Genomic DNA, 12230 nt, shown 5'->3' with positions numbered 1-12230 from the left:
GGAGCTAAAATTGTGTTGTATGCCGATGACACGCAGCTTCTCTTTACTTGCACTAAAGACTCAGATTTTAAAGGAGACAAGATTAATTCCTGTCTGACTGAAGTGTTCTCTTGGCTACAGGCTAATCAGCTTAAATGTAATCCCGAAAAGTCAGAGATTATTTTCTTCGGCTACTCCCCCAGCAGTGCATGGCGTAATTGGTGGCCAGCTGATATGTCTTCCTCTTCTACTTCTGTCAAAACAGTGAAAAACTTAGGGGTGAAGTTGGACGAGAACCTTTCTATGCAGGATCAGATTCAGGCAGTGGTCGGTTCTTGCTTTGGCATGCTGAAGATGGTAAGGCAGTTCCTGCCTCTCCTACCAATCACTCATAGAAAAACGGTAGTCCAAGCTATGATAGTTTCTAGGTTGGACTACGTGAATATACTGTATCTAGAGTTGCCGGAGTATCTACTGTCAAGGTTGCAGGTGGCCCAGAATGCGGCAGCCAGAGCAATACTCATGTTGGGCCCAAGATCCCGGACGTTTACATGTTTGGAAACCCTGCATTGGCTCCCAATCCGCGAAAAGATCCATTTTAAGGCCATGGTTCTGGCTTTTAAGGCTCTCCAAGGCATAGGTGCAAGGTACATCAGGAAGAGAGTCCAGTTCTATTACCCTCGCTGTACTCTCAGGTCTTCAACACTTCAGTTGGCATGTGGTGCCCCTTAATAATACCGAGCACAGATAGGGGGGTGCTCCTTCCAGGTTCAGACGACACAACTGTGGAATAAGCTTCCGGGGGAATTAAGACTGATGCAAGATCTCCTAGTGTTTAGGATATTACTGAAAACCTGGCGATTTCAGCATTAATACCGAACCTGGTTGTTACACGGCATAGTTTATCTGTTCATTTTCACGCCTCAGCGCCGGGACACTCTATGGAGTAGCTGTGCGCTTATAAATACCCATTTAACATAACAACATGACATGCCGTGTTGTATCACTTGTCCTTGTGTGCATGGCCATATCTATCCAATCACACGCTCTACACAAGTTATTATGGCCATTTAATAGTTTCAAATGTTTAAATAAAGTCGTTAAAATAAAAGAGAGGGTACATTAAAGGCAAACATTTCAAAGTGATACGTGTTGCATAGCATGTAACTTTGTCTTTTACCCACATTGTGAAAAGCTTCAACCTTCCTATTAAAATTATAATTTCAATTTTTGTTGTGAATTGAGAAAATATTTCATAAATATGGTATTTTTTTATGTGCACTTGTTTCTGTAGATTTGGGTATTTGTTTGAGGTTCACATCCTTGAAATTATTTGTCCCTGGGTTTCCTGCGTGTCTCAAACTGTAAACTTAAAAGTTACATCCACTTTATAGCTACTGCTGCTAGGCACCACCTCTACAAACTCAAGAACTCAAACTCAAGAAGCTCCCACCAGGATTTGAGACTGGCAATTGACAGTATGGTTCTCTTCCGTCTGAACTCACTGGCTTACGGAAACATAGCCTTTCCCCGCCTAGAGTCATTTCAACAATTTACTACCAGACAAAACAATAAAAATTGGACTGGAGCCTTGGACTTAAATGGTGTTATGCTATCATTTTCAAAGCTTAGTTGACTATGCCTTTTGTTTCACGCCGTCTCTGTACAGCGCTCTGAAACCCGTGTGGGTGGGGTTCACTGTTTACAAAACATTAAATAAACACAATACAATAAATGACTACTTGCAAATCTGCAAACTCGCAGGGTTTCCCTAATTCTGATATTTTGACTCTTTATATACAATATCAGTGTTTCAAATATCCCTGAAAGAGGCTGGATTTAGCATGTTAATAGAGCACAGAAGAGAAAAGAAAACAAGCGTTTGCAATGAAATAGGTCTCGCATTTACAAGAGTTTAAACTATTGGCATTGTAAATGACAATGCCTTTTATTTACGTGTTGTTTTCAAAACAGATAAATAAAATGCATTGTCATTTACCGTGCCAATTTCTTAAACTCTTGCAAATGTGAGACCTATTGCATTGCAAATGCGTGCTATAGTATTTTTTAAAAAGCGTTAGGCGAGAGCATGTTCTGCCTGGAACAGCAGGCAGGACAAAGCTATTTGAGAAAAAAGTGCACGGAGGCTGTAATTATAGCCTACCGAGTGACAACACACTTACCAGGGGGTGTCTCCATGGGAGGTTACAAAATGAGACAAGGGGGAACTAAGGAGGTACTACTAAGCCTTTTGACCATTCAACAGCCACAGTTTATAGTGGACAGTGACACAAGCCAGTGAATAATTTGGGCGGAGCTACAAGTCCTTCCATCAATACAGCATGCCTCGGAGAGCAGCACATGTGCTGCCCAAGCTCGATCTAAAAAGGAATTAACAATTCTTTTAAAGGGGCTCCATTATGGAGGAAACGCATTGCTCTTTACCCAGTCGCTTATGTTTTTCTGCCTTTTTCTCCAGTGATTATATGTATTGATCTAACTCATTATGCATCTATGCATTCTTTAATACCGAAACAGAAAAAACATTTCTGTATATTTTGGGAAAGGCCCTTTGGCTCCTTATGCTCACAAAATTGTCCTGCCCGACCAACTCCACTAATCTCATCTCTCTCTATACATTCAGAACCTCACAACTTGGCTATACTTCAACTGATGTGCACACGCATGTGTATGTGCATCAGCATTGAGGGTTCAATAGGTTTCAATATATTATACTCATTGACTGGCATGAATACTGTTGGATGTGCAGAAAAATTCGAAGAATGTGTTCATGTAAATGAATACTTTGCCTCTTTTAGGTGTTGCTGTGGAAATAAGCAGGTAGGTATGTACCAAGTTGTCAGTGACCAGAGTGCTCCTCATTGCCTCTATCAATCAATCAATCAAATAATTTGTAAAGCTCACTACGTACCCGCAAGGGTTTCAGGGCACTGAAGGTGGGGAGAGGGGGGTGCTGTTGCTACTGGTCGAACAGACAGGTCTTGAGTTGTCTCCTGAAGGTTAGAAGGTCTTCGGTTTGTCGTAGGATGAGGGGGAGGGTGTTTCAGGTCTTGGCGGCGCGGTGGGAAAAGGATTTGCCTCCGGCTATGGTTCTATGGATGCGTGGGACAGTAGCCAGGGAGAGGTCTGCGGAGCGGAGTTTCCTGTTAGGTACGTGGAAAGAGAGTCGACTGTTGAGATAGGCTGGGCCTTGTGGAGGGCCTTCTGTGCCTGGATCAGAAGCTTAAAGGAGATTCTTTTGTTGACAGGGAGCCAATGCAGGTGCCTCAGGTGGGGTTGATGTCGCGGGACGTCGAGGATCAGGCATGCAGAGGCATTCGGGATTCTTTGTAGTCTGATGATCTCGGAGGCTTCGGATCGTAACGGGGGGAGGCGGACTCTCTGGGTTCTGCCGGAGAGGAAGTAGGAGGTCCAGTCCAGGGCCTTGTCTCGGATCCCTGCGTTGTGGAGTCGTGTGCGTAGTGTGCGGTGGCAGACGGTGTCGAAGGCGGAGGAGAGGTCCAGCAGGATGAGGGCCTCCGTCTCGCCGTTGTCCAGTAGGATCCTGATGTCGTCTGTGACGGCGATGAGGGCGGTCTCAGTGCTGTGGTTGCTGCGGAATCCTGACTGGGAGGGGTCCAGGATGCTCTTGTCTTCGAGGTAGCGGGTGAGCTGGATGTTGACTATCTTCTCGATGACCTTAGCTGGGACCGGAAGCAGGGAGATGGGCCAGAAGTTTTTCAGTTCGCTCGGGTCCGCCTTTGGTTTCTTCAGTAGGGCGTTGATCTCGGCATGTTTCCAGCTTTCAGGGCAGGTCGCGGTTGATGATGTTGCGTAGGAGGGGTGCGATAGAGCTGCCGGCTTTGTTGAAGATGTGGTGTGGAAAAGGGTCAGACGGCAATCCGGAGTGGATTGTGCCCATGGTCTTGATTGTGTCGTCGATGCTCACGTTGGCCCAGGTAGTCAGGGGATCATAGTCGGTGGGGTGTGGTGGTTCCGGCGTGTAGGGGCCTGTTAGGGTCGTACGGGGTTGAAGCGATCATGGATGTCGGCGATCTTGCGGTGGAAGAAGGTGGCGAGGGAGTCGCACAGGGCTTGCGATGGCGGGATGCCGTTGGCGTTGGAGCTGGGGTTGGAGAGTTCCTTCATGACGTTGAAAAGCTCCTTGCTGTTGTGTGCGTTGTTGTCGAGGCGGTCTTTGAAGGAGGTCCTCTTGGCGGTCCGAATGAGGTGGTGGTGGTTGCGGCTGGCGTCTTTGTGGGCTGCACTGCTGCCCGGCGACTTCTCGCTGTGCCATATGTTCTCTAACTTCCGGCAGGTGCGCTTTGACGCTAGGAGTCCGGGGTGAACCAGTTTGCTCTCTTGCTGGTGTCTTTGAGGGTTTGTTTTTCAGCGGGGCTAAGGTGTTAGCACGTCCATTGTCTGAGGGTGTGCGCACCATCATCGGGGTTGGAGGGGTTGGTGGTGAGTTGAGGGCAAGGTTTGTCTGTAGTTGTACTTCGGTGATTTTGCCCCAGCGGCGACGGGGGATCTGTAGAGTGTGGTGATGTGCGACAGGTTTCCGGAAGGTGAAGTGGATGCAGTGGTGGTCAGTCCAGGTGGGTTTGGAGACGTGGCTGAAGGAGACGTGTGGGCTAGAGGAGAAGATGGCGTCGAGTGCGTGTCCGGCGAAGTGGGTCGGCGTCGTGATGAGCTGTTCCAGTCCGAGGTTGGCGAGGTTGTCTATCAGGGTGGAGGAGTTACTGTCGTTGTTGTTCTCCAGATGGAAGTTTTGGTCTCCGAGGAGGATGTAGACGGTGGAGGTTAGTGCATGTGTCGCAGAATTGTGGTCGGGGTCCGGGTGGTCTGTAGACGACGGTGCCTCTTAGGGTGGTCTTGGGGTCCATGTGGATCTGGAAGTGCATGTTTTCGGCGGTGCTGAGAGTATCGTCGGTGTTTGTTGAGACCCTGATGGTCTTCTTGTGGATGATGGTACTCGAGCAGCCCTGTGGCAGAGGGCTCGCTCGTGGGTGGCATTTGGAATGTAATTTTAAAACTTGCCTGCTTCCTCTGCTGACGACAAGCAGCCCAGCTTCTTCTTAGTCCCGCTGACTACGAGCGGTGGACGCTACTTTTTTAAAAAAAAACCTCCTAACCCGCCCTGCTGACTCCGCCCACCCTCGTCATCAGCCTATTTAGGCTCAGCCCCCTTTTTTCCAGTGTACTCGAGCAGCCCTGTGGCAGAGGGCTCGCTCGTGGGTGGCATTTGGAATTTAATTTTAAAACTTGCCTGCTTCCTCTGCTGACGACAAGCAGCCCAGCTTCTTCTTAGTCCCGCTGACTACAAGCGGTGGACGCTACTTTTTTTTTAAAAAACCCTCCCAACCCGCCCTGCTGACTCCGCCCACCCTCGTCATCAACCTATTTAAACGTCCACTATGCGTCAGCGCAGCGGACGAGCGCAGCGGGCGCGACGGAGGCGCGCCGGAGTTAAGCCCGTCTGCGCCCGTCTGCGGCCGACCGGGGCTAGGGGCACGAGATGCTGCCGGTTTTATCACGTATTCACCTTCCCAGCTATGTCAGCACTGGGCCCCTGGTTCTATTGACCTTTCCACTTCGACCTATCTTCAATTTCTTGGCCTATACATCCCCCCACCTCACTCCCCCCCCCCGGGATTGTATCACACCAAGCTTCACTACCTCTCTTATCCTCTTCTATTCCCCTCCCACCCCCTGGCCCTCCTGTTCCTCTGTTTAACACTTCGGCTGCCCTCCTGAACACTAGGTCTGCAGTCAACTATCAATACGACCTATTTAACTACCTCGACTCCCATGAACCAGATCTCTTATTTTTAACTGAGACCTGGTTCAAGACCGACTCCCTGCCCAACGTGCTTGCCGCCTTACCATCGTCATACTCCGCCATTCGAGCGGATCGCCCAGAAGGCAAGCGGGGCGGAGGAGTGGCCCTAATAGCTCGTACTGACCTCAATTTTCAAGTTCTCCCATCCCCTCCTATCCCTGATGTGGACCACCTGGTAGCTTGCTCTACCTCCCACCTGGCCCCCCTCACTTTTGTCCTAATCTATCGTCCCCCCCAACCCACCCCCTCATTTCTTACCAATATCCAGACCCTCCTGGCTACCCTGGTAATCAATAACTCTTCGGTATTGGTCCTAGGGGACCTCAACTTCTGGCCTAATGACCCCGCCGAAAGTCCCCAATCAAAGGAGTTTACCAGTCTTATGAACAGTCTAAACTTTCTGCCACTGATTCATAGCTCCACCCACATACATGGTCATACACTTGACCAAATCTGGTCACTGAACGTTCCATCTACACCCCCCACCATATCTCCATGTTCGTGGTCGGACCATTCTATTATCACGCTTTCCCTTGCCCTGGCACCCACGGTCAAACCTCCGCTTCCCAAAAACATCTGGGTTCGGAAATGGGGCAAAACAGACATGCCCTCTCTCTGCTCAGCCCTGGCCAAAACCAACCCTGATCTATCTGGCCTCTCAGCTACTTCTCAGCTGGCCGCTATTAACCACTGGCTTACTGCGGCGGGCGACGAATTCGCTCCCTTAAGGCGGCTCACAGTCAAACGGGCCCACGCAGCTAATCGCTGGTTTACACCGGACCTTAAGGTAATGAAACTAGCTGCAAGAAGGGCCGAGCGAGTTTGGAGAAATTCTTACAATCCCGCACAAAAGGCAACTTACTTGTCTGTCTTACAAACCTACAAAAAGGGCATCCTCGAAGCAAAAACCGAATATTACACCAACAGGATAATGACAGCCGAGTCCCAATCAAAGGAAATTTTTTCCACCGTCCACGAACTAGCATCATCCAGTAGAGCCACGGTCACCATCCCCCCTTCCCAGCTCCTCTGCAACTCGCTCAATGAGTTCTTTATAGATAAAGTGGTCAAAATCAAACTCAACATCCCCTTGCCTTCCCCCACTTTTGTCACCCCGTCCCCACCCATCACTACCGTCAAGCTAACCAACTTTCCACTATTAACTAATGACACTCTCCTCCCTCTTCTTCATCGGGTCAAATCTGGCTCCCCCCTGGACTTCGCTCCTGCTCGTATCCTCAAAGAAATTTACTCAACATGTCCTACGCCTCCCCTGACCCTTCTTAATGACTCACTCACACTCGGGTCTGTCCCCAGCTTACACAAATCGGCGATTGTTATACCAATCCTAAAAAAAACGGACGCCGACTCATCTTCCCCCTCCAGTTACCGCCCCATTTCACTTTTACCTTACCTTGCAAAAGTCCTCGAAACCCATATCACCACTACCTTAACCACTCATATCGAGGCAAATCATTGCCTCTCCCCTTGTCAAGCTGGCTTTCGCCCCATGCACTCTACAGAGAAAGTGGTAATCTCAGTAATGGACAAATTGCGTGAAGGCATTGACACCAACCTTCCGCAAGCCCTGATACTCTTAGACCTGTCCGCCGCTTTTGACACGGTGGACCATTCCATCCTTCTCCACCGTGTCAGGGCGGCAGGCATAGCAGGCTTGGCCTTTTCATGGCTTGAGTCTTTTCTCGCTGGGAGAACTCAAGCGGTCCGTTTGGCTGGATACGCTGCGGCCTCCCGCAAGGTAGAGTGCGGGGTCCCCCAGGGCTCATCACTTTCCCCCCTTCTGTTTAACCTTTATATCTTCCCCCTCATTTTTATGTTACAGCAGCTGGAGGTCACCGTGTTTAATTACGCGGATGACCTCCAGCTAATCTTCAATCTATCCCACTCATCTTCGTCTGCTCTGAACGTCCAGACAGTAATGACGTTCATTCATGATTGGATGAACTGCAACCACCTCAAACTCAACCCGGACAAGACCGAGCTGGTTCTGACCGGAGGTGGTTGCAGTCCATGGTCCCCTTCCTTTTGGCCCCCTTCCCTTGGTGCTCCCCCACTCCCTGTGCCCAAAGTAAAAACCCTGGGGATTTTCCTCAATTCTCAACTCACCGTCCATTCACAAGTTAGTTCCGTGGTTTCCTCTTGTTTTTTCTCCCTTAGAATCATTAGGAAAGTTTCCCGTTTTTTTTCTTCCTCTGCCTTAAAAGTAATCGTATTGGCCATGGTATTGTCTCGTATAGACTACGGTAACATAGTCTATAATGGGGCCCCTGCCTACGCGATCCGTCGTTTGCAACTGGTGCAGAACCAGGCGGCTCGCCTGATCCACGGCCTGCCCAAATACCATCGGGCCACCCCACTGCTCAAAACACTACACTGGCTCCCAATAAAAGAGCGCGCCCTCTTTAAACTTGGCTGCCTCACTTATCAGGCCAGATCGGGCACTGCTCCCGAATTAATCTGTTCTGCCATCAAGTCTTATCATCCTGGCAGAGAACTTCGCTCCACTTACTCGGCCCTCCTTGCCATTCCTCGTTTTAAAAAACAGAAAGCGGGCGGATCGAGTTTTGCTGTCTTGGCTCCCACCTTCTGGAACTCCCTCCCTGCTACCCTGCGCACTTCTCCTTCCTACCTTCTATTTCGGAAGAACCTCAAAACCTTCCTCTTCGCGCAAGCCTACCGGACTTAGCCTCCTCTTGTTGCTGCCACCCACTGTCCCCCACTAGCGCCATGAAACCGCCTGGTAAACGAGCGCTGTACAAATGCTTTTAAATTCAAATTAAATTCAAATGGCGATTCCTCCTCCGACTCCGTTGGTGCAGTCTCTGCGGGTGATCTTGTATCCGTCGGGGATGGCTATGGCGATGTCTGGAGAAGAGGCTTCGTTCATCCAGGTCTCGGTCTGGAAGGCGACGTCTGGAGATGCGGTGTCGAGTAGGTGTTGATCAGGATGCATCGGAGCTGGTTGTGTTTTGACGTGGCGGGTGCCTCTGCGTCTTCGATGCAGGAGAAGCTGCAGTTCTGGCAGGCGAAGGGACTGTGGGTGCGCTTCGAGGTGGCCCTGCAGCAGGTGGGGGTTCGTCCTGGGTTGAGAGCGATGAGGGTGCTGGCGTCGTATCGGAGGCGGTCTTCATGGCTGGTACGGGGGCCAGGGGTTCTGATGCTGGGGACGGGCCAGGTGCGGACGGGCGCAGACGGGCTTGCTTTAGGCCCGCCTTTGGCCCACCAGCGGCGCGGCCGCACAGTGGCCAGCAATTTAAGGGGAGGTGGGAGGGAGGAGCAGGCGGGAGGCGGGTTGCAGGGGGGAGCGAATGGGCGCGGGGGCGGAGCCGCAGGGGATGCAGCGGCGGGAACAGGAGAGGCGCGAGCAGGCACAACAGGGGGCACGGAAGGCAAGTGGGCAGCGGGGCACAGAGGAGCAAAGACACAAGAACGGGTCACAGAAGGCAAGTGGGCAGCGGGGCACAGAGGAGCAAAAGGCACACAAGAACGGGTCACAGAAGGCAAGTGAGCAGCGGGGCACAGAGGAGCAAAAGGCACAGAGACACTCAGGGAGCAAGTGGAGCTGCAGCGGGAGGGGAGCGACCTACCAGTCATGGTCAAGGGATACAAGGTATCTCTGGTAGGAGAGTGCTCCTAGTCATTAAACATGAGTATTGCTTGTTTCTTTGCTTCTACAGATGAAAGACTTCCCGAGGGAGAAATGCGAAGGACCTAGAAGCGAGATGCTGAGAAGGTGTCTTTGTGCTGGCTATTTTAGCAACGTGGCCAAAAGGTAAGAGGGTAAAAACCCATCTTCCAAGATTAGTCACTAGCTTTCATAACCCCCCCCCCCGACTTCCAGCTGGCAGCCCCCAAGTCCAGACTCCCTCCTCCTTCCCCTCACCCCCGTAGGCAGAGCCATAGGATCCCTCAGCTAAGTAGAGGATGAGGTGGGATCTGTGGGGAACAATGCCTATCTCTTCCCTCGCTGCCATATGCATGCCCCACTGTGAACAGCAGCCCCACTTGCGTGCTTCATTGTGCACAGTAGCCCCACAGTCGGTCCCTGTGCCCTGCCTACAGCTGCTTACCTGGCTGCTGGTGCCTAAATGTTCCCTGGGCTCCTAAGCTTTGTGAATGCTTACTGCCTTGCCATGCTGCTTGGGCTCTGTCGGCTCTGAAAGCTCCCCAACTCTGCTGGAATGAGACAAGCCAAAACATAGCGGACAGTCATGCATTGAGTCAGGGGAAAAGACCATAGTTACCAAAGGTGACTGCTAGTTTGCGGGGAAGAGTTCCTGGAGTAGTAGCCAGGATAGCATGTTTGTGACTTATTGTGCCATTTTTAGTTCTCACCCTTGCATAATGTAGGCATCTTTGAAATTATGCTTGATAACCCTAGCACAGCAATGGTCATGTCAGGTACCTGTATTGTCATCACTGATATAATGTCTCTCAATGGCATAATAGTGAACATGCAGTGCATTGAGCATCCATGACAAATTGTGTGCATTCTTAGTATTATGTTGCCTATCCCTGCCATAATGATGGCCATCTCGGATACAGCGGCTGATATCCCTGGTATAATTTTGACCACAAATGGAGTAAATTGCACTCTGGCATAATGTTTGCAGACTTTGCATGATGGTGACCATCATTACATAGTAGTTGTTCTGGCATAAGGTGGCCATACTTGGCATATTTTGGCATTATTGGCATAATAGTGGCCATCACTGGTGTGTTTATTCTTGTTTGAATGATAATGGTCTGGTTGCTTTAGGTGGACATGTGATAGTGATAAATACTTTTGTCATGTCTGTTCTATGTTTACCACTAGTGCTGCCTTGAAATGTTGTTGGTGCATGCATGTGTGGTTGAGAAGGTTGTTGATTGGTTTGACCCCTATGTAGACCCCAGGGTGTTGTTGAGCATCAACTGAAAAAGTGTTTTGTCATGTTGAATATACTTGACCACTCTGACAGATAGATGTGATGGAGATAATTTTGATAGAGGCATTGAGATCAGGTCTTACTCCAACAAGGACGGACATCAAGGAGACTGTGTCATTTATTGAAATATTTCTTTTTGTTACTCAACACGCTTGACACTTTGTATGTTACCTAACTTTACTTCTTTTTTTATTTATGGTTCTCTTTTTTTGGTTAGCAAGCTTTTCTTTCTCAGTACCCTTTCATACTGGGGCGACCTAACTGTAGTGGAAGAGAGTGGCTGTTATGCTTTTCTCCTTCCTCCTCCCCCATGCCAGCATTTGTCCTTTCAAAAGTATGCATGAGTGTGTGCCTTTTGTTCCATTGCCAAGACACCCCTTCTTGTATTTGTTCCTTTTACAAATCTAAATAAATAAATTGTGTGTGTGATATTGCTGCAGAGAAGACGCTCTGCTTAGTTGTAGGTATAGTGTGTTAGGGAAGAGACCTAGTACTTTTGTGGTGCAGTGGGTGCAACTAAAAGGTGATGGTGAAATATGTTCTTGAATTGTATCAGAATTTGTAGGAATTGTCATGTGTTGTGTACTTTTGCCTGGATGCACTTGACAGGTTCAGAGCTCCTGCCCGTTTGTGTTGGTGATGAGGATCTGTGTTAGCAAACATCTATATCTTGATGGCCCAGAATAAGCCTTTATGGAAATAAGATGTCCAGTTTGGATGCAGAAAGTTGAACATATGAGTTGAGCCCTCTTGGATTTTGAGCAAAGTGTTCAGAGGTCTGGTGTTTTGGTTGATAAGTAGGTCTTTTCCAGGATAAAGTGCATTGTGCATTTTAGAGGGCCTTGAAAAGTAGTCTGTCCAGCTGGAACACAGAAGAGGCACACTGTTGCAGTGATGTGGTCCGATGACTAAATATAGAGAAGTATTGCTCCAGAATTCTGGTCCCATTAGGCAGAATTTGTCTGTGAGAAGAATGCAAGTATTTAATTAAGTTAAGCTGACATTTGAGCAATCAAACTTGTAGTTAATAAAAATCCAAGAGTATTTTACAGACAATTATGCAGCCCTTATTTGGGGGGTTGGTGCATGTTGGGATGGAAAAGTCCTCTGCATGGTAGAACACTTGTACCACTGCCCTAAGTGCCCAACTGTTCTATTGTGTGGATCTCTAATGCTGTTTTTTGTTGTCATAGGCAAGCATGGATAATGCATGTGTGTCATGACATATGCCTGTCTCACAGATTGAGGTCTTGTTGGACTGGGAGGGGCGCACAAAGCATTTCCCTCATAGTGGTGGAAGACTGTCGCCTTCACCAAGAGTTAAGCAGCACGAGCTCGGTGGTGGCAGCATACCGTTTATTGATCAGTAGGAGTTAACAGTTCCTTTTGTACCCTCTGTCATAGAGTGAGGCCGACAGGCTCATTCACTTTTTTAAAGTTCTGCTGCGTGTGCTTTACTC

General features: G+C 49.2%; 1 protein-coding gene across 3 annotated transcripts in view; it reads left to right on the top strand.

The window, feature by feature from the left end:
• The window catches only part of DHX40 (DEAH-box helicase 40), a 418899-nt gene that overhangs the window by 334582 nt on the left and 72087 nt on the right, over positions 1-12230 (top strand). For all 3 annotated transcript variants that reach the window (XM_078679838.1, XM_078679839.1, XM_078679840.1), the window contains exon 15: positions 9520-9614. In XM_078679838.1, coding sequence (XP_078535964.1) covers positions 9520-9614 — 95 coding nt within the window. The remainder of the gene's footprint in view (positions 1-9519; positions 9615-12230) is intronic.

This window comes from Lissotriton helveticus, chromosome 3_1, assembly GCF_964261635.1.
Source record: "Lissotriton helveticus chromosome 3_1, aLisHel1.1, whole genome shotgun sequence".
Taxonomy (NCBI): Eukaryota; Metazoa; Chordata; class Amphibia; order Caudata; family Salamandridae; genus Lissotriton; species Lissotriton helveticus.
Note: the sequence above shows the minus strand (reverse complement) of the source record. Positions and strands in the feature narration are given on the sequence as shown.